This window comes from Crotalus tigris, unplaced genomic scaffold (assembly GCF_016545835.1).
Source record: "Crotalus tigris isolate CLP2741 ecotype Arizona unplaced genomic scaffold, ASM1654583v1 scf7180000017764.6130737, whole genome shotgun sequence".
NCBI lineage: Eukaryota > Metazoa > Chordata > Lepidosauria > Squamata > Viperidae > Crotalus > Crotalus tigris.
In genome coordinates, this window is record NW_024096618.1 from 3,509,150 (window position 1) to 3,531,305 (window position 22,156).

The following is a 22,156-nucleotide window of genomic DNA, read 5'->3' on the forward strand; positions in this document are numbered from 1 at the left end:
TTCTATGGCTGCTTATTGCTATAACATGTCATTATTTGGTTCAGGTACTTACAACTTTATACTGTGGACTACTGCTAATCCTTCTAAAGATTAAGGTGTAAAATTACCCAAGGATTTAGAAATAGCAGTGAACCTGAAATAATAGCCATACATATTAATTTCATCCTTTTTAATAAATAGTATCAAGTCCCAGAATACTTGGATTTCAGTAACACACTGAAAGTACTTCTAAGGCAACTTATATAAACTAATTAAGTATCTAAATGAGCAAATTAACAATTGTTCTGTTTATTCTGTAATCCATTCCATTATTCCTGAACTCTTTGATGGGTGACAAATACCTTTCTTATGTACAAAAAGTTCAGATAGCTTTTTGTGTGTGAAGGCAACAATGGAATCAAGACAATTCTAGAGAGAATGATTAGTACAATATTACATTGCCAAGAGGATTAATACCTTTTACATGAAGCTTGACTCAAAACACTCCAAAATACTGTACCCAGAATTCAGCATTACTTTTGAAAATTTCTATGTGTTATTTTGTTCCTGATAAGTTGCCATTCACAGGGATGACAACCTGACATACCACTCACAGAATCCTTTTTAATTTAAGTCCTCTGAGTTGTTACTTCCTAAGCTAAGCCAAGCCATTGGAAATTGGCAGATAGCACGTGAAATAAGGTAGGAAGTTTAAAAAAAAAATCTAAGCATCTGCATGCTGACTTGGCTAACATTAAGGCCTGGTGAACAGTAGTACTTTTCTGGAGAAAGATGTACGGAATCTTCCTGCTGTCTTAAAAGTATCCATAGATGGCGATATGTAAACTATAGTTGAACTTAACATGCTATAAGAATCCAGCTAATGTTTATTCATGATCATGGATAAACTACCTATTTTATTGGGTGTCATCAAGTTGTAACTCAATGACAACATAGATTTTTTTCAGATGATCCCTCCCTAATTTGATCCTTTAGATTAGGGGTCCCCCCCCACCCTGGCCACGGACCAATACCAGACTAGGCATGCCAGCAATCGGTCTGTACAAACAAGCAAAACGCCATCCATGGGATGCAGGCAGTACACAAAACCATACACTCTCCGGTCTGTGGAAAAACCTTCTCCACAGAACTGGTCCCTGGTGCCCAAAAGGTGGGGACCTCTGCTTTAGATCTTCACATGGTGTGCCCATCACTGTTGTAATTGAGTCCACCCACCAAATGTATTAATCCTTGGAGTTTAGTATGTAGAAAGTCATACAGGCTCTCTGAATTGTCAAAAGCACCTTTCCCTAAGGCAGGGGTTCTCAACCTTGGCAACTTTAAGACTTGTGGACTTCAATTCCCAGAATTCCTCAGCCAGCAAAGCTGGCTGAGGAATTCTGGGAGTTGAAGTCCACAAGTCTTAAAGTTGCCAAGGTTAAGAACCCCTGCGCCTAAGGAATAATAGCTGCATTTCCCCCGTTTCATATTTCATCTCAAAAATCAAGAACTGTTCAATAACTGTTCTTGATGAGAAGTTGGGCGGTTGAACTATGGAGTTGACGGATGCAGAACTTAGAAGAATTAACTTCTAGTCTGCCACAGACGTTAAATCAGATCTTCCTACCTGTAGGAAGAGGCTCAAAAAAATGTCCATAAAAGGCATCCTACCGGAGCCTCTGCTCGGAAATAAGTTGGAGTTGCCAGCGATTTCTCCGCGGCGCCGTCAGAAGCGCCTGAGCATCAGACCCGGGAATCCCCTCGTGCAAAGAGACGCCGCTTGCTCAAATGACAAGGACTCCGAATCAACCGTTGAGGGCGACTTCTATCAAAGTAGAAAACCCACCATTTCAGGCAGTTTGGTTTTTGTTGGGATTCACCGTTTCTTTGTTTCCTGTGAATTTGGAAAAGGCAACACTTTCCTTCGAAAGAGAGACAGAGAGGGAGAGGGATATTTCCAAATGGAATATTGTGAGAAACCAGGCTACCTCAGACAACGCCCAAAACACTGTTCCAAGCCTCGCCATTAATCAAATCGATTGGAAGATATCTAACGCCTTCAAAAGACCAAGCGGCTCCTCGCCGTGCAGACGTTCGGGATTGAGAGGAAAAGAAAAGAAAAAAAGGTTCCTAACTACCAGAAGTGGGGTTCGAACCCACGCAGACTCACGTCTATTGGAACTTAAGTCCAACGCCTTAACCACTCGGCCATTCTGGTAATTCTCATAAAAGGGTTTGGAAGTCTTGGGAACAAACTGACATTCCAGTAACATTTCCCGCCAAGCCGATCGAGCAGCTACTGCAACTCCCTCCGCCCAAGCTCGGCTTTAAGTACTCCGACGCGCGAAGCTAACGCTCCTCTCCTAGGGTCAGCTTAGGTGCTAGACTTCGCCTGCCTGCCAACTTCGCCCCGCCTAAATGGTGAACGAGAGAAGGCAATCCCCTCCTACTTGGAAGCGTCAGCCAATACGCTCCGCGCTTTCCGAGCGGAGGCCTCCCCATCTTCGGGAAATAGGACACGCCCTCTTGGGGCGACGGTCTCAGTGGCCGCGAGTTTAGGATCGGTGAGGATCTCTCCCCCGAAAGGAAAGCGGCAACCGGGGTCCTCCAGATCCTTTCCCTCTTTCCCCTCCCTCCCTCCCTCCCTGATTAGGGGCATCCTTTCTTGCCCAGTAAGTCCAGACAACCATTTCATTCCGGCCCCTTCGCATTAACCAATAAGTTTCTTGGGCCCCTGGATCCGATCCTTCTTCCCTCGTATCCATTCAGACAGCAGAGCGTGTGCGTGGGTTAAGGAAAAGTTGCGAGAGGGATCTCGAGACGGTTGAGGTCAAACACACTTTCCCTGATGGTCGTCGCGGTAATTCTGGCAGGGGCGGAACGGGCTCGATCCCCCCTGCCCCCGATCGGCCCTGTCGAAAGCATTGGCCGCAGGGAACGCCGCCTCCCATGACCTTCACCTCCTTCTAATGCAGGGATCTGCAACCTTGACAACTTTGGGACTTGTGGACTTCAGTTCCCAGAATTCCTCAGCCAGCTATGCTGAAGTCCACAAGTCTTAAAAGTTGTCAAGGTTGCAGACCCCTGTTCTAATGACTTCAGATTTGAAGCGACCGGACTGGTTGCAGGATTTTAGTTTCCGATAAACGACAAACATTTATTTAGGGTAAAAAAGTTTTTTTTATATTCTCATTTTTAACTATTTGGGAAATTTCTGTTTATTGTTATTTATTTATTTTTTTGCTGACGACCGCTTTGCTCCAAATGAAACTGCAGTTCTAAACCCAAAGTAACTGCTTTGTTTCCTTTTTATACCCCAATAAACATGTAGGAACTTACACATTTAAGAGACAAAAGACAAAAAGACTTTTCAGAGCTTTGTGGCAGACTTCTGAAGACCTCTCAGATTTGCAAGTAATAGGTTTGAGCTTCACCAGAGGCTTTTTGTGTGTGTGTGTGTGCAAATGAAAAGCATGTAATGAATTTGTTATAGTAATCTAATGATTGATAATTCTAAGATAGCTTTTGAAGTAATCTTTCCAGTTTTGGTTTTTAGATTTAGGTATAAAAGTGTTTGCCTTTTTTTGTGCCAATGAAGTTTGAGATTGGCTTGAGGTTCCAGTCCACAGATAAGCCAATGTATGTGCTGCCTGTAAATTCCAGGAGGATCCCCATGGTCACTCCATATTTTAAGTCACTCCTGACTTAACAGGCTGTGTAGCTATCTTTAATCAGAAGATTCAAGAATGTACAGCCTTCTCATATAAGGGAGTCAAAAGTAGCTTTAAGTTCTGATAAGCAGACCTAGTGCTGCAGCATTAACTACCTTATTACTGAGTTCATTTTTGTTAAGTAAGGTCATGAAAATCAGTAAGATGGTCCAAAATTATGTCTGGATTACCAAACAGTTTGCCATCTTATGTAGGGTCTTTTATTATCACATTGTTTTAAATAGACAATTTTGGCTTTTCCAAAATTGCTCTCAGAAATCCCCAACCTTTGGGCACCAGGGACCGGTTCTGTGGAGACAGGTTTTTCCATGGACAGGAGGGTGCGTGGTTTTGTGTGCTGCCTGCATTCCACAGATGGGGCTTTGCTTGTTTGTGCAGACCGGTTGCTGGCATGCTGCAGCCTGGTACTGGTCCATGGACCGGGAGTTGGGGAGCCCGGTCTAGTATACTTCTATTCTTCAGCAGTATGTAATTTGCAATTATTAAAATTTGTGGAATTTGATTAAAATCACAATTTTCTTGATGAATCTTTGCAATGAAGTGAGTATAGGAAGGATCCGTTTTCTGGTTCTGATGTTATCATTTGCTCACACATCCTGTCAATATGCACAATTCTAATGGTATTGTGCTATTTCTAGCATTTCCCGCTCTGTCAGAATAGAATTCAAATTCAGTAATCTCAAATACCTTAACAAAAGCATTAGAGCTAGATGCTTTTGAAACTGAATGAGGCAACCTCCCAACCTGTACCCATTGTTGGATAAATGACTCCAACAGAGAAAAAGGCCTACCAACTTAAAAAGTATTTTCAAAGAAAGGTTAAAAGTTGTAATTATTGCCTCTGAAGCTGTTGACTTGGGGTTCTTGATTTTCTAATGTTCAGTGTAAGTGGTCAGAAATGTGCTTTATGTTCAGAACTGAAGAACAGGTTGCAGAAAAAACTTAGTAGTAGTATTTCCTAATACAGTATTGCTTAACATTACAAGTTTAACCAGTTTGTATGCAGAATTTAAAATTTTTCCACCCTCATAAATACAATTGTCCGCGAAGGAGTCCAGCTTTTATTTAGAATCCTGAGATTTTACGAAGTCATGCTTGTATTTCTCCTGAAATGTGAGGAAACTGTTTTTTCTTTTACATTGTAAATGCAGTGTAATGTTTTATATGTAAAAATTATGCTGTCTTTCTAAAATCTATTTTAAAAATGCCTTCAAATTCTGTATTTAAAATTTGTGCTTACCAGTTTCATGGATAAAGCAGGATATATTCCCAGATTACAATGGAGCATATTTAGAGAAGTATGCGCTACAGAGGCTTGAAAAGGTTTATTATTTTTCTCAAAACAAGTGTGAAACTTGTTCACATGGAATCTTTCATATCTCTTTGGGAAAATGTTACTAGGTTGCCCTGCAAATATGCAGCTGCTGGTGTAATCGGGTCACTGATTCAGCTTTTGTACTTCAGCCAAGAGGCAACTAGTGCTCAAAAAATAGAAGCACATGCCTGACACTTAAACCACATCCAAACAGAATTGATGTCTCATTCTCTTTCTGGGTATCAAATCCCCAGCTGCCTATATCACTTACTAATCACCCTTGATCTACGATGTTGGTTTGAAATGGACTTCTAGCAGATGCCACTACTCAAGGAAGGCCCTAGAAGCAGGTTCAACTTGTTTTATCACCTGAAGCAAAGAACATGGTGCCCAGTGCTTGCTGTTTGAGGCAAAGCCCAGAGGAATCAAGTTGCTGCAGAAGATTCAGAAATGGGTGTGAGGTATTATTGAGGGCAAGAAGAAAAATGTAGCAATCAGGCAACACTTCAACCACACCCATGCAATTTAAAGCATCCCACAACTAAATACAGCAGCAATGAAGAAAGGCACCTGGGGTACTGTTTTTTTTTTTTTTTTAAACAAGGAAGGCTTAACATCTTTCATGTTACAATTAGAATCAGTGAGAGCTTTAGAAAGGCTTCTTTCAGTAGCAGAATTTCAGTTTAGAAAACTCGCCAGAGTTAACTTGTTGTTTTAAGGAGAGAGAAACTACAAATCATTTGAAAAGAAAGTACACCCTCTTTGATTTCTATGGTTTTACGTATCAGGACTTAGAAAAAAACCCCATCTGTTCCTAAGCAGTTCTTAAAAGTAGGTAAATGCAACCTCAGATGAACAACAACACATGACATATTACACCATGTCATCATTCATTTTACAAAACGAAAGTCAAAATGGAGAAGCCATGTGTGAAAAACTAAGTATACCTTATGATTCAATAGCTTGTAGAACTACCATCAGCAGCAATAACTCGAAATAATCATTTTCTGTGTGACTTTTATCAGTCTCTCTCACATTGTTGTGGAAGAATTTTGGTCCACTCTCTTTACATTGTTTCAGTTCATTGAGGTGTGGGGGCATTTGTTTATACACAGCTCTCTGTGTATAATCAGGTTGAGGTCTGGAGTTTGACTGGGCCAGTGCAACACCTTGATCCCCCCCCCCCAGCCATTCTGTTGTAGATTTGCTGGTGTGCTTTCTTGTTTCATGACCCAATGTCAGCCAAGCTTTAGCTGTCAGACAGATGGCCTCACATTTGACTCTAGAATACTGTGTTATATACAGAGGAGTTCATGGTCAGCTCAATGACTGCAAGGTGCCCAGGTCCTGTGGTTGTAAAACAAGCCCAAATCACCCCTCCACTTGATGGTTGGTATGTTTGTGCTGATAGGCTGCTTGGTTTTTGCCAGATGTGGCACTGTGCATTATGGCCAAACATGTCCACTTCGGTCTCGTCTGTCCATAGGACAGTGTTCCAGAAGTCTTGGGATTTGTTCAGATGCAATTTGATGTTCCTTTTAGAAAGAGGCTTTCTCCTGATAGCCCTTCCAAACAAATACTTGTTGAGTCTTTTTCTAATTGTACTATCATGAACTTTACACTTAACATGCTGAGGCCTGTCAGGTCCAAGATTTAACTCTTGGATTTTTTTTTTTTTTGCAATTTCTGCATGGTCTGACCTTGGGGTGAATTTGCTGTGACATCTACTCCCTGGGAAGAGTCATCTTGAATGTTTTCCACTTGTGAATAATCTTCCTCACTGTAGAATGGCGGACTTTAAATTGTTTGGAAATGGCCTTATAACCCTTCCCAGATTGATGGGCAGCAACAGTTGCTTCTCTTAAGATCACTGCTGATGTCTTTTTTCTTTGGTGCTCTCAATATGCACCTCAGTGCTGGAGACTAGCAAACTTCTAAAACTTAGGCTTTTGTAAAGGTAGTCACACTTGCTGATGATCGGTTGATGAAGGGCACTTGGTTAGTAGCATCTGGCTGCTACTTAGTTTCTTCACACCTATGGAAGCAGTAAGGGTGTACTTGGTTTGTCCACACACGGCTTCTCCATTTCGGCTTTCTTTTTGTAAAATAAATGATGACATAATGTTATACATCATGTGTTCATCTGAGGTTGTGTTTATCTACTTTTAAGACCTGCTAAGGACCAGATGATTTTTTTTTACTATGTCCTGATATCTAAAACTATAAACCTCAAAGAGAGTCTATTTTCTTTTTCATATGAAGGTAGGTACAGGTAACATTTCGTCTTACTCAGACAAAACAAGTGAATGAAAGCACTCCTCCTGCCTGTGTATAACTGATTGTAAACAGGCCTGATCACCTAGTTGTTTTCATGGTAAACTTGGATAATATGTTTGTCCACTGAACGCTGATGAAAAGCAAGACCTAGAAGTATCATTAGAGAGAGTTAGAGAAACTAGGTTCTTTCTTTTAGGCCCCTCCAAATATTTTTCTCCACCAGTTGTCGATTAATACAAGTTCACAGGATCTGCCTGTGTGTATATATCTGCCATGGGTAAAGATATTTTAAGAGGCGAGATATTATCCCTAGAGGCGGGCAAAAAAAGGAGCAAGAGTCAATACACTTGCACGATACTGCCAGTCATTTCTCATTAAAAATTAATACTTTGAAACAGGTAAAAACTATAGTGCTACAGTGATAAAAATGGTTTATTAGTAACTTTGGCAGAACATTAACCTATCTTTTCTTCTGCTCTTCCTGTCCATTGTTCATTGGTTGGGCCCAATCAATAGTAGAAAGTGTTCACTGTCCAAATTTCAAGGGGGGTTCCCTGCCAGCCATTTTAAGATGCACAAGGCCCAAATGCTGAAGGAAGCCCTAAGTACAGCGAATTCCATGTTGTTGTTTTTCCAGTCTCAAGGACTAATGTAAACTGGAAAAACTAGGAAGGGCAAGGGATAGTTCAGATGGCATATGTTATTTTCAACACAGAATCCACCTGAAGAAATTTACAAAGGCTAAGGCATGAGGCCAAACCACCTCAAGTTTTGATACTTAACAGAAAGGCACAGATGAATCTTCGTGAATATTTCAGGTTTTATTATTTAATTTAGGGGTTTTTTTTGAAAAAAAAAAAAGACAATAACCCCCCCTCCCCTCAAAACAAACCCAACCACAATAGAATTGCAAAGATAGTCTCTCTCCCGCTTTTTTTTTAAAAATTTTAAAAAAAGCCCACCATTCTCCCACTCAGGGAGGTCCTGGCCTCCGTCCGCTGCAGAAAAAAAAAAAAAGGTTTCCAATAGGGACCAAGCCACAGTGTACCCACTGCACCCCCAGGTACAACTTAGTTCTGCTGAGCAGCACAGTGTTTTGCTGCCTGGAAGGCAGGTCTCATAGCCTCATTTCTCCCAGCCAGCAAGCACCACTGTTGCCTCTTCTTCTTTACAGGCCAAAGTTGAAAGGTAGAGGGATAAAACAAAACAAACAAGGAGAGAAAACACAAAGGCACCTCAAAGTGTGATCCTTAGTCAAGGGCAGGGGCTGTCTTTGCCCCCGCCTCATCCCAACCCACATGTACACCTCGTCTGGGCAGGCTGTATGCGCTTTGCCACTTCTACACAGTGGCAGCAGTTTTTCACTCAGGATCTGGTTATGGCAGCTGTGACCAAACGGCCCAGACCAGTTTGGGCTGTTCCCAGTCTCCTCATTTTACAAAGGAATTAATGAACTCCTGGCTTGAGCTGGCATAAAGTGAGGAGCTTTATGAGCGACGCCACTCAGCTCCAACTCTGCCTATGTAGAATTATTCATTATTTTAAAGGCAAGACAATCTCTTTTTAGGTAATAGTTCCTGCACGGCATTTTCGTGGATTTGCGGCCCAGTGGAAGTAAGCAGCAGGGGACTAGTGTTATCAAATAGGGGTCTAAAGGAATGGAAATCAGAACAAAAATTAGATCTCTCTCTACATATATATAATATACATATAAACAGATGTGCATTAAGTCAGAAGTTGCTTTAGAACAGGGAGGCTCTATCTTGCATCGTTGCCCATCCAAGTGCACAATTTGGGAGAAGGTGCTAGGGCCCGGTGTGAAGAGTAGGCCTAAAAGGGAAAACTGCATCTTTGATTTTGCAACACCAAGTGATCAGCTGGTGATCCTCAAAGAAAAATTGAACTCTTTGAAGATATAGCTAATTGCTTTCCTATCTATGTGAACTGAGAGCCACAACAGACATGGTTTCCATCTTTTCCCTCTATTCAATATGGTTAGGAAATCTTCCTTGTCCTAAGATTGCTATACAGAGTTAGGGCAGAAGAAATAAGAAAACAACCTCTCTAATCAAAATGATAGGTCTTCTTATTCCTTCTCAACCACCTCTGGGCAAACATAGAGTCTCGGTTTTGCTGCTTGCCATTGCCTATGAACGTTGAAAAAGGGGTGTAATTGTTACAGCACCAAAAAGCTGGAAAAGAGGGCAGGTGTCAATCCATGCATTCTCTTCTTCCTCCCCAAACTACCCGTGTGAGCAGGGAAATGGAAGATGCAGTCCTCTATACCTATTTTTCCCTAGCCATCCAGGAATCCAGACACCAACTTCAGCTTCATTCAGCTAAGGCAATCCAGCCAATCACCACTGCTGGATTCTGGGTTGGGTGATTGAGTCAAAACAATTGATTAAGACAGACAAGTCAGTGAGAAAAGCACGAGCCAAGAAGTCACATGATCAGCTGCTTCCCTCCACTCTTCGTCCACCACCTCTTCCTGGGAAGAGTCCTGCTGCTTCCAGCTCAGAAGATATCAGGGCAGACGTGCCAGTCCTGTTTCTCTTTGCTTTCCCAGTAGCCTCCCCTGTATACGTGGGACACCTCCTTGGTGTCAGGATCCTTTTTGCGCTCAAACCACAATGCCTTGTAGGGATCGTACGGGGTTCCTGCGCAAGGGAGGCAGCAGAAGAGAAGGGTGAGAATTTTCAGATTGATGAAAAAAGGTGTTAGACAGGCTATTTCTCCTGGGAATGCAACACTAAAACTTCCATCTTAGGGAATGGCCACAGTTTAAAAGCTAATAGGACTAGAAAAGACTTTGGCCCAACATGTGGAGGATGCACCGCTAATGGGAAGCACAGAACAATGGATCAGGTGGACCATTGCCCAACTGTAAGTATAAGGTAGCTTCCTAAATTCTTAAACACTTCCTAAATGGAAGAGGCCAATGAGACACTTACCATCCTCTGTCGCCCTCATGGCTTCAGCTTCACGTTTTTTGCGGGAAAGGCGCTGCTTCTCCTCCAAGCGCTGCTTCTCTGCATTGGCCTCATCCCAGCGCCCATTCTCCATGAGTCTCTGGTCAGGCCGGAGTCTGCTGTCCGTGGGAGCAGTACCATGTTCTGGGGCATTGAGAGTCAAAGCCAACTCTGAGAAATAATACATATTCTCTGCATTCTTCCTGTACCAAAAGAGGAGAAAAATAACGGAAGTGCTACCAAAGCTCATGGGTAAGGCAATGACACATATTCATCTTCTCTCTCCCACCCTTTTGTCCCTCGCACAAGTGCTGTTTTTATTGTCACTCTCTGCAGAAGTAACAACTCTTGACCCTGGGAAGTTAGATGCATCACCCATTGCTGTTAACAAAAGGAAAACAGTGATCACCAGTCAAGTGAGTAATGAGAAAAGTTACAAAAAAAAAAAAGATAACCTTTAGATTAGATTAGATAACCATTTTTTCCCCGATGGGCACAATGGCACACATTAAAAATGAAATTTGATGGCTTGCTCTCAAAGTGTACAGATACATAACACGCATTTAAAACATACTACATACAACATATGTATAGACCTATACCCTTACATATAAGTAACATATAAATATTAATCACTGTCCATCTTGAATACATAAAAGCATATCAGATGTGTCTTAGTTGCTTAATGTTTAATGAATCAGACCATTTTAACCTGGATTTCAAGATCTGTGAGTAAACCTGTCCATAACTGACGTTTGCATTTGAAACGTTATTTCCATTTGAAATAACTGTTATGGTACATTCAATAGATGGTGAATAGGCCTTAAAATGTAACCGGGGTAGGGAGGGAGAGGAGAAAGAGGATGGATTGTTCTGGGCTCTCCATTCTCTGACCTATACCACTGCTAGCAGACACCCCTCTCCACAAACTTCATAATACTCTGTCATTTATTTTAATGATCTCTTTTGGATGTATTTGTTGAATATAGAAAACAATACTGACTATGTAGTGGTGTGATTTAAATGGTATCACTATCTATTTCTCCCCCCCCACCCTTCAACCAAAATCAACTGAATCCACAGAATTTCCTCTTTAGTCAGGAGAGAAAGTGTCTTTGCTGTGTCCCACAGCTCCCTGCAGGAAGCAAGCTCCTTCCATTACTTACGGGAGTGGGTTCCTCTTCCACAACACCACCCTGCTGTCCTCTGTTTCGTGTGTTCTTAGACGGCTGTCACCACCATTCTCCATGCTAGGATTCACCTTGAAGCAGTCAATCTTCTCATCCCAGGTGCCCAACAACATAAAATGCACTTTTCCTGAAGGATCCAAGACCTCGCCCGTGACCTGTTATTAGGAGTTCAGGAGAATCATTGGGCAGAGTTCTACTTTTGCTACTACCTTTTCAATAAAGGTATACAGGAATCGACATACAAGATAAAATGTGTCTGAACAGTTTCCAGACTCACACATGAACTGAAAAAACTCATCCTGACTACTCTCCAGAATATTGAGCAACTTTTACATACATGAAGGACGTGTCAGCCTGGCTGCAGGAGAAGCGCTGTCCGCGGAGCCCATTAATTTTGCAATCATACAGACCCATCCTTGTCACCCACTTGATAATAAATAAAGTATTTCCTACCTTTCTGGCCACATCTCTGGAGAAGTAACTATAAGGAACAAATTTGAGAATACATCTCTCATTCGTTTTATGGTTCAGAATCTCAATTTCACCAGACTGGGAAGCAAAAAAAGAAAGGGGCAAAGTCAAGCAGGCTCAATACTACTTTATGAAAAATTCTAAAAGAGTTATATAATTGTTGTTGTGGTCATCAAAAGATGAAGGAACCAGTCTCCAAGGCTTTGGCTTCTAGCACTATGCTCCAACCATTCATTTGACTGCAACCTCATCTCACCGAAATGTTGCCTTACTGTAACTCACCTGGTCTATCCATAATTTGCCCACAATTATGTTGTGCACTGTGGTGGTGACTTTTTTCCATGTATAATGATTGCCAGTTGCATGGAAGATACAATGGATGGTACCTAGAGATAGGAAGATGATACACTTAAGGTAGTTCCACAGTGCTGAAGACTTCTTGTTAACGTCTGATGGAAAATATATCATGTTCAGTGGATGTAACTATTAGGTATGGACATGGAAGACTTTAATTCTTATCCAAGGGCTCATAAAATGCATGCATGGAAAGAACTGCAATCTGCTATTCTTTCCATGCATGCATTTTATGAGCTCTTGAAGTCTGCATGTATTCTAAATATCTCCAGCACTGAGATACGTACCCCAGATTAATGCACCTTAAATACTGCATTTAATGACAAATATTCAGTGTAAAGACTTGCTATCTTTCTCACACAGCCTATGTCTAATTAGCAAAAAAGCTGGAAACACCAGACTTTGTACAAGTTGGGGAGCAAACATGCTTATTAGCTGTTAGTTTTATTAATTGGCTATGCCCTCCTAACATAGCAGGCCACAAAAGGGACAGTCAGTGACCAAGACTTACCAAGCGGCATGATTGAGAGGTATTTGCCACGGAACTTGCTGGTGATTTTAATCTCCTGCCGAAGGGTCCAACCATGTCTGGAATCAGCATGATGAGCAGCAGCTGGAGGATGGTGGCTCACCTAGCAAATATGACAAATAGACAAAAAGGGCATATTCAATCCTGGAATGAAGGGTTCAGGGCTATGCATCAGGAGAAGAGACGAAAACAGACTCCAGCAATGTATTTACTAAGTCTCGAGGCACTTTCGTATGAAAGTAAACTCCACTGGTGATAGATACAGGCAGGCAGGCAGGCAGGCAAGCAGACATAATTTACCATATTTATAAGCCAATTCAATCAACTATAACTCTGGGTAATGAATAACACAGCTGGCATACACAGTTAAATTAACACAAAGTGCAACCAAATAAAAACAAACTATATAAGAGGCATCAGGACAGAGTAGAGTCCGTGTGTCTGCTCGAATAACATGGCTTTAACTTGTCTCCCAAATACAAAGAGGGAGAAGGCCATCCTCATATCCATGGGTAAGGTCAACCAAAGAGTAGGAACCACCACTGAGAAGGTCTATCATTCCCTTATTGCAGTGTTTCCCAAACTTGACAATTTTAAGGCATGAGGACTTCAACTCCCAGAATTCCACAGCCAGCAACGCTGGCTGTGGAATTCTGGGAGTTGAAGTCCTCATGCCTTAAAATTGTCAAGTTTGGGAAACACTGCCTTATTGTACAACACTGAAAGTGCCAGAACTGTCCTGGAATCAAAGAAAAGGAACACACTCTGCTTTTTACCTGCTCGCAGATGGAACGGTAGCCATTTTCTTCTAGTCGGTCTAGCTCAAACGTTTCCCCTAAGAGAGGGTTGAATGGCTTGCTAGTGCGGAAGACAGTCGTGGAGTAGGATGATACAGTAAAAGCGGCCACGTAACAGAGCTGCTCCAAGGAGTTTTCACACCTGGCAGCCCGGTCCAACAAATCATGGTATTCCAAGTCCTCTGTGAGGCGCTGCAGCATGGATAGCGGCTCATTGAAATTAACCTGGAAGCAGAAGAAACAGGTGCTAAGCAAAAAATCCTTTCTAGGGATAAAGTATCTGATTCAAAGCTAGACATATCAATCGTGCCCCAGTTTGTGCCAAGATTGAAATTAAACTGTACGTTGCAGAATGAAGTTTGGCACAATTATGCTTCTTGCGACTCTCTGGCTTTCTACCTTTCTCCACACGCCATGGGGTTTTTACTCAAAACCAGATGAAAGCCACTCACCGGCATGGGGATCTTGGAGAGCTCCTTGCCAATGCAATTTTTCATGATGCTCCATAAATTCAGGCTGTAATTTGGTTTGTGTGGAATCCGAGTTCTCTTTTCCTTCTTAGTATCCTCTCCCTGATGTTTGTACTTCAGGAGAAAAAGAAGACTATTGTAGTTATAGTCTTATGGAGAAGGGATAACACGCATTATCAATTTCTGAGCAAACTCCCAACCATTTCCACTTTACTTTGCTGAAAGTTTAGAAGTAAAGTTACTCTAGTGTCAAATATTCACATCTAATATATCAAAACGAAGACAGCTATCCCAACAAATACTGCCTCTGGAGCACTAACATCTGCATGCCAAATAGCAAAAATATGGGATCAGTGAAGCTGTGGTCAAGATTACTCTTCCCCCCCCCCCAGTCTTCAATAAGCTGTATCTCAAGTTATGCCTTAAATTCTTTCACGCTTACACTAGAATGAGAAACCTAGATTGGAGACAGGCAATATGAAGCTTCAAGATACTTTGGATTACAATTCCTGTAATTTTTGCCACTAATCATGGTAATTTAAACCAGTGGTTCTCAACCTTTCTAATGCCGCAACCCCATAATACAGTTCCCCATGTTGTGGTGACCCCCAACCAGTTATACATCACCGGGTGCCAGGGGCGTGGCCAAAGAAAAGGGGGAAAAAATGGCGGACAGCCTTGTTTGGCGACCCCCGTGAAATGGTCGTTCGACCCCAAATGGGGTGCCGACCCACAGGTTGAGAACCACTGACTTAAACTGATGGGGTTTGAGAGTCAAAACACTTGGAAGCTGTTAATGTTCCTTAGCCCTGATCTAGACCTTCAACCACAGTTAAACCTTGATCACCCAATAGAATCTAATAAAAAGAGCCATGTCCCTTTCCCTCCTCTCAAATCCAAAAAGCAAAACTACCTGCTCATCAAGACTGATGTCACTGCTGGCACCACTGATGTTGCTGCCTGTTCGTCTAAAGGAGTTAGAAAGACACACCGTAAGAAAAAAGGAATTAGGATGCTCCAGCTGAGAAGTTCTGGCCAAAAAGCTGTTCAAAAAGCAATGCAACAAAACGCTGGCAGAGCTACACTATGATACATTATTTTGGCAGAATTGGAAATCATTAAAAACACTGTCAAATATGAAACATTTATGATTCTTGTGGGCAATTAAGGCTAAAAACGTTTTAAAAGTCAGAAGGGGATATATAAGCATTGTACAAGTCCAGATAACTATTTTGATATAGCATTTGTTATTTAGGAATTTGTTAAATCTTCCAGTTTTACTTCCCATCTAAAACACTTTATCAGCATATTATAACAAAAATGGAGAAACAGTAGAAAAAAAAAAATTGAACGTAATTCAGAAAAGTGCATCAGCTGATACAAAACGAATCAGCAAAAGTCACAAACATCTAAAACATTAACTTTAGCATCCAAATATTTAATTCTTGCTGCAAACAGAATTGAAACGTTACAAAAACAATAAGAGCCTGGGAAAATTGAAATGTCTTTAGCTAGAGCAAAAAACATAGCCAGCTTCTTGGGAAAAAGAACATTCTGCAACTGGGTGACCCCATCCGAGATGACTCTCTCTTGAAGAGCTATATTCTGAGCTTCTGACTGAAGGAAGACTCAAAGAGAGGCCTCTGCTGACATAATACACTGAACACTAGATGAGGGGTCTTTAAACTTGGCAACTTTAAGACTTGTGGACTTCAACTCCCAGAATTCCTGGCTGAGGAATTCTGGGCTGGCTGAGGAATTCTGGGAGCTGAAGTCCACAAGTCTTAAAGTTGCCAAGTTTGAAGACCCCTGCACTAAATATCTAATCCAAGGAAGTTTGTAGATCAGTAACAGGCCTGAACAAATGAGTGGTGATGGTGCAACTCTGTAAAGACTACTGATCACAACTAGTCTGGATGGAGAAACCATCTACTAATGCTTTAGTGATTGGTTCCTCATACCCAATATGCATCTTCCTATCTCTGGATTATCTGTTCTGTTATTTCACATAGATAGTGATCTACGTGACAAGTAAAGCAGAATTATATAGGGCATCACAGAGCTGAGACAAGTGCTCCAGCACCATCTTTTAATCATAGTCACCAGGGAAGTGTGAGGTCATCGCAATGGTATACAGATAGTCCTCACTTGATGACTATTTGTTAAGAGGCTTTTCTAAGTTATGAAAGCACTAAGTGAGGAAACAACCTTGTTGCAGCCATCACAGCACTCCTGTAGTCATTTGATTACAATGTGGGCTGGTCAACTAGCTCACACAACAACTGCAGCATCCTGCAGTCATGTGATTGCCATTTGTGGCCTTCACTGCTGGCTTCCATTAAGCAAAATCAGTGGGGAAGCCTGCAGGAGATAGTAAATGGTGATCACATGACGGTCCAGTTTAATAGCTGTATGGGACTCACTGAATAGAGATAACTGGAACTGCCTCAAATGCTATCATAAGTTGATGTAGTCACATCTCATCATGCTTTACAACGATATCCGCTTAGCGCCCCCCTCCCGCTGCCAATCAATCAGACTCCACAGTCAATGGTATCAAAGTCTCTGAGATTATACAATGAATCAGCTGAACCACACATCTTCTCTTTCTTCCCCAACCATGGTCTTCTTACAAGGAAACCATGGTGGGTTTTGTTACAAATCAGATAAAAAACTTGAATGAAAACCGGATTCATTCTAGAATGTCTGGAATTGAGTGTCTCAAGTATTTTATCACAATAACATATGTAAGGTCAGTGCTTATCAGTTGTTTTATACTGCTCTCCCACTTAAAATTTGCAATCACAAGAATTGGTGGGAGATAAATCACAGTTTCTCTGACCTTTAGGTATCTCCCCCTCCAGGTTTCTAGTCAAGAGAAACTAATGTGCTTTGGGCATAAAAGAGAGAGAGAGAGAGAGAGAGAGAGAGAGAAAAGATGATAAGGGAAAGGACTGCAGCTAAGTGTATTCAGTAAGTTTCAAGAATGACTATCAGAACAACTTTACATGCTTTCAGTTGAAATTCTGACTTTGCATTTAGTAGCAGAAACTGTTTGGTCACTGCAGATAATCACCAATATTGGGAGAAAGACTGGGAAAATATAATTCTGTTCATTTTCTTGAGAATTTTAAAGGTATTCTCTAAAAGTATTGGGGGCATTCCCTAAAAGATATTATAATTGATAAGGTTTACCTTTCTTAATTTTGGTTGTTTTTTTTTTTACACAATTCAATCATGTCCCCATATTATTTAACATTTATCTGAACTGATTGCATGGAATGATCTAGAGTTATTGAAATGATTAATATCTGTTTTCTAAGCGCATTAAGCTCAATTATTCCTTTTCATTTCACCCAGGATGGACAGAAACTTTCCTGTATCTGAAATTTTTATTTTATTTATTATGAAATTTATTTGCCACTCGTCTTGTATTCAACAATTCAGAATTGAAATCAGAGCTGAATATATCAACAAAACTGAGCTTAACCCTCAAGTCTATAGTGGAGATTCAATAAGCTAGCAAGGAAAATGCCTGCCCTAGAGAGAGAGAGAGAGAGAGAGAGATACAGCACACAGATATTCTTAGCATCTCAGGAACTCGCATAGTCATACCTAGATTCCAGTTAAATTACTGCAACACTTTCTACATTACAACATGTCTCAGAAATTTTAGATAGTATAGAACTGAAACGATGAAGTGCTAATGATATAGAGTGATACTATAATGCTACAACTATTTTAAAAAAACTGTAATGGCTCAGTTTGTTTCTAGACTCAAAAGTATTAACATGGACGCTTCAAACCACAAATAATCTGAACCCTTCACGTGTCAAAAAGCTGCTAAGAGCAATAGACCTGGGCCAATAATAGATATGATATAAGAGCAGGAAAACTGGCTCATATAAAGGTAGTCCTTGACTTATAACAATTCCGTTAGTGACAGTTTGAAGTTACAATGGCACCGGAAAAAATGAATTACCAGCCTTTTTTACACTTACAACCTTTGTAGCATACCCGTGGTCACGTGATCAAAATCCGGACGCTTGGCAACTGGCTCACATTTATGACTCTTGCAGTGTCCTGTGATCATGTAATCACCTTCTGAGATCTTCTGACAGGCAAAGTCAATGGGGAAGCCAGATTCACTTAACAACTGTGGCAACAAAGTGCAAAATGGGGCAAAATTCACTTAACAAATGTCTCACTTAGCAACAGAAGTTTTGGGCTCCATTGTGATCGTAAGTCAGTGAATATCTGTATTTAAAAGCAATTTCATTATGACTCTACTATATTCTTCTGCCATCAGCTGTCCTCAGTACATTTCTTGGATCAAATCTTATTATTCCCTTACAGAAAGATCACATTGAGAATTATGGGAGTGGATATCCAGTGTTTCTAAAGAGCATCAGATTGGTCTAAGCCAGGGGTAGGCAACCTTGGCTCTTTTATGACTTGTGGACTTCAACTCCCAGAATTCCTGAGCCATCTAAATTTGATAAAATGTGGGGGTGCTGTCACCTATAAAGATATTTTGAATGAGAAAGGAGAATTAAAAGTGAGAAATACCTTAAAGGAAGAAGGAATTGATTTGGAATGGTGGGCATATCTTCAAATCCAATCCAAATTTAATAAAGACAAAAAGGAACGTGGCATAAAGCAAGACTCTTCAGAATTAGATAAAATCTTATTTAGTAGGGAAAGCAAGACTATAAGTAAACTATATTGATATTTATTAGAGCAAGATATGATTAAGGAACAGGTGAAAGAAATGATGATATAATTTGGTATAAATATTTTGAGCACAATATTGATTTGGATAATTGGCAAAGTTTATGGGAAAAAAACCTAAAAATTACTCTAGCAACCTCCTATAAGGAAAACCTCTATAAGATGTTTTATAGGTGGCACCTCCCTCCCACAAGATTAGCACAAATGAACAAGGGGAAATCCTCAATATGCTGGAAGTGTGGAGAGAACGTTGGGAATTACTACCACATGTGGTGGCAAAGACCAAAGGCACAAAAATTTTGGAACTTATTAAAGAAATGGCTGGAAGAAATTTTGCTAATAGATATAGAGGCCAAACTGGATTTTTTTTTATTGGGAATTATAGAAAGAAAATATAAGAAAGATATAAATTATTTACTACTGCACATAGTAAGAGCGGCACGAATAGCCTTCACTCAAAAATGGAAAGAGAAAGATACTCCAACGGAAGAGGAAATATTACTGAAAATGTTCAATTGTGCTGAAATGGATAGACTTACATGGGAACTCAAGGATAAAAGTGAAACTAAGTACTACAAAATTTGGGAACAATTTTATGATTGGATAGACAATAAGAGGGTAGCCAGAACAAATATATAGTGTTAGAATAAAATATAGATTATAGACAAATGTATATTTAAAAGATAAATAGATATACAGAAATAAGGGAAAAAGTGTTAATATTATATTATAAATAGTGAGCAAAGCTCAAGAACTATATGTCTATATGAGTACTAATACTACTGTAAAATGTCAGAAGATGTATGGAACCAATGACGTCATATCTATGTCCAATGTGTTTTTAATTTTGTATTATTATTAATAATAACAAAGAGCCAAAGTTGCCTACCCCTGGTCTAAGCTGACACACATATTCTGTTCACCCTCTTTCCTCCCACATTTTAAGACCTCAATAGCGAAGCAGCAATATTGTCTTTCTCTCTCTCCTACAAACGTATTTAAGGAAGATGGGGACTGTTTTATGCACTGCATTTTATTCACCGTGTTCTGGTTGCTCACAAGGCTCAAGGGATAAGGGAAATATTTCCATGGATCTGGCATTTAAAGGGCCAAAGGCTGAAAGGCGAGAAGCTCTCAACTGAGCAGGAGATCACTCACTTGTGTCCCATGCTTTCCGGCATGGTCATGATTTCGGGAGCATCGAAGAACTCGTTATCATCATCTTCATCACTCATATCACCCTTGGATGAGCAACACTGATCTGTAGAAAATTACACATCAAGGTTACTTTTTATGAATTTAGATATGTGGGATTCTAGAACTCCAGCGGAAGATATATGACAAGAGACAGGCTGGAATGACAGCTTGCCAAGTCTGGCTTTTACCTTTCGAGGAATCCATGTTGCCAGGTGCATTGGCTGGTAGGACTGTAGCTCCACGGAAAGCTCTTTCCAGGTGATTGTGTTGCTTAGCCAGCTGTTCTAGTGTCTCCTCCAAGCGGATACGCTGGTCGCGCTCATACTGTAGAGATTTCTGCCATTTCTTGCTATGTGTCTGGGCCAGCATTAGGAAGTCTCGACAAGCCTAAATGGAAGAAGATGGGGTAAAATCATTATGCCGCTTTCAATGTCTTTCTTCTAAGGTGAAAGCTTTATGAAATCTTGCCATACTATTCGGGCATCAATTCCTTTTTGTATTAATCTGCTTCCTCTAAAGCAGTGGTTCTCAACCTTTTTAATGCCGCGACTCCCAATCGGTCGTAAGTCAAGGACTACCCAACTGGTCGTAGGTCGAGGACTTTCCCTGCCCAGGAGCACCACGCATGCGTGGTGCTGCCCCCTGCGCCAGCCGGGGCGTAGCTGGCAAGCGGCAGAGACGGCGCAGGCCAACCACTGGCTGGGCCACCGGCCTCCCACCTCCCACCTCTGGCCCTCTTTTACTTACACTTTTAGTAGTTACTCAGCAGGGAGGGGTGGAAACTTCCAGTCAGCTTGCCTTCACTGCAGACAACTTGCAGCACTGTTTGCAGACTGGGACTTTTGGTGGGCTCAGCAGGGCAGAGACAGCCTGGACAATTCCTATTGGCTTTTGAAAGCCAATAGAATTAGACTCTATTCAAGAGAGTCTATTCTATTGGCTTTCAAAAGCCAATAGAATAAAAGGGAGTAGCACAGCTAAGGAAAAGGGGAAAAAAATGGCGGACTGCGTTGTTTGGCGACCCCCGTGAAATGGTCGTTCGACCCCAAATGGGATCCCGACCCACAGGTTGAGAACCGCTGCTCTAAAGGATGTTACTGGGAAGAGGTCATTTTCTCTGCTTCATAACTGAGCCACACCAAGTTAAAATACACTAGAATGCAAGTTATTACTACATTCAAGTGGCCAACAACGACCTCGTGTTGGACAATAGAAACTATAGAAAAGTTTACTTCTGTCCACTAGAATTTATTGGACCTAATAGATATTTAATAATTTCCCAACAATTTCAAATATACTTGAACAGTTACACTCAAATATGCACAGCTAGAATCATTTGGTTACCAAAATTCCAATCAAAATATTTCATATGGCTCCAAGCTCATTATTCACAAGAACATGGAGACTGACATTGACAGAAAGGGACAAAGACGTATGAAGAATAAGAAGAACCCACCAAATAATATTCAACATTCAGAAATTTTAACAGACAATTTTTATCATGCACCTTAGAAAAGTATTTTAATGTTAGTATCCCTAAATGTGAAATACCTAGATTTTTAAAAGTGTCTTTAAAAAAAACAACAACCCACTGGAATATTTGTCGATTTGAAAAAATCATTCTGGATATCTGAAAATGGTGTTACCAAAGTACACAACTTTAAATATTCAGAATCTATAATAAAGTTGTTTACAATTATGCTTGGCATGGAGAAAGAAGATAGAAAGAGTATTTCTCGCACACCCATCATACTAAAATCATCTGATGAAGTTGAGTCATGAGTAATTCAAGACAGATAAAAAGTACTTCTTCATATAGTATAAATTTAAACAATGAAATTCATTATCATAAAAACTAGTGATGAAATCAAAGCGGATAGATTTGAAACAAAATTAGACAAACCCAAAGAACTTGGTTCTCAAAGGTTGATGTATGCTACTACTACATTCATGTAGTAGTGCTTGAGTTGAAAGGATTGAACAGTGACACCACTGTTGCCTGGGGACACCCAGCTGGGGACTCCTTTCATGTCCCCATTAAGTTGCCCACCAAGGTGATACCCATCTATCTATTTGTGGTTGTCCACTTTCAAACTGCTGGGTTGGGAAGAGCTGGAGCGTCTGACTGGAGCTCAACCAGTCC

At 40.8% G+C, this 22,156-nt stretch overlaps 1 protein-coding gene and 1 non-coding gene across 2 annotated transcripts in view; both read right to left on the reverse strand.

The window, feature by feature from the left end:
- Nucleotides 1–2,114: 2,114 nt before the first annotated feature.
- Nucleotides 2,115–2,197, reverse strand: TRNAL-UAA. The gene has a single exon. It is a non-coding gene; the product is annotated as a tRNA-Leu (tRNA).
- A 5,905-nt stretch (nt 2,198–8,102) lies between these two features.
- LOC120307048 (oxysterol binding protein) overlaps nt 8,103–22,156 on the reverse strand; it is a 31,589-nt gene continuing 17,535 nt past the window's right edge. The window contains exons 4-14 of the mRNA XM_039341267.1: nt 20,202–20,400; nt 19,975–20,077; nt 14,999–15,053; nt 14,068–14,199; nt 13,595–13,840; nt 12,801–12,921; nt 12,218–12,321; nt 11,918–12,013; nt 11,441–11,619; nt 10,257–10,477; nt 8,103–9,962 (exon numbers count right to left, since the gene is read on the reverse strand). Coding sequence (XP_039197201.1) covers nt 9,820–9,962; nt 10,257–10,477; nt 11,441–11,619; nt 11,918–12,013; nt 12,218–12,321; nt 12,801–12,921; nt 13,595–13,840; nt 14,068–14,199; nt 14,999–15,053; nt 19,975–20,077; nt 20,202–20,400 — 1,599 coding nt within the window. The 3' untranslated portion in view covers nt 8,103–9,819. The remainder of the gene's footprint in view (nt 9,963–10,256; nt 10,478–11,440; nt 11,620–11,917; nt 12,014–12,217; nt 12,322–12,800; nt 12,922–13,594; nt 13,841–14,067; nt 14,200–14,998; nt 15,054–19,974; nt 20,078–20,201; nt 20,401–22,156) is intronic.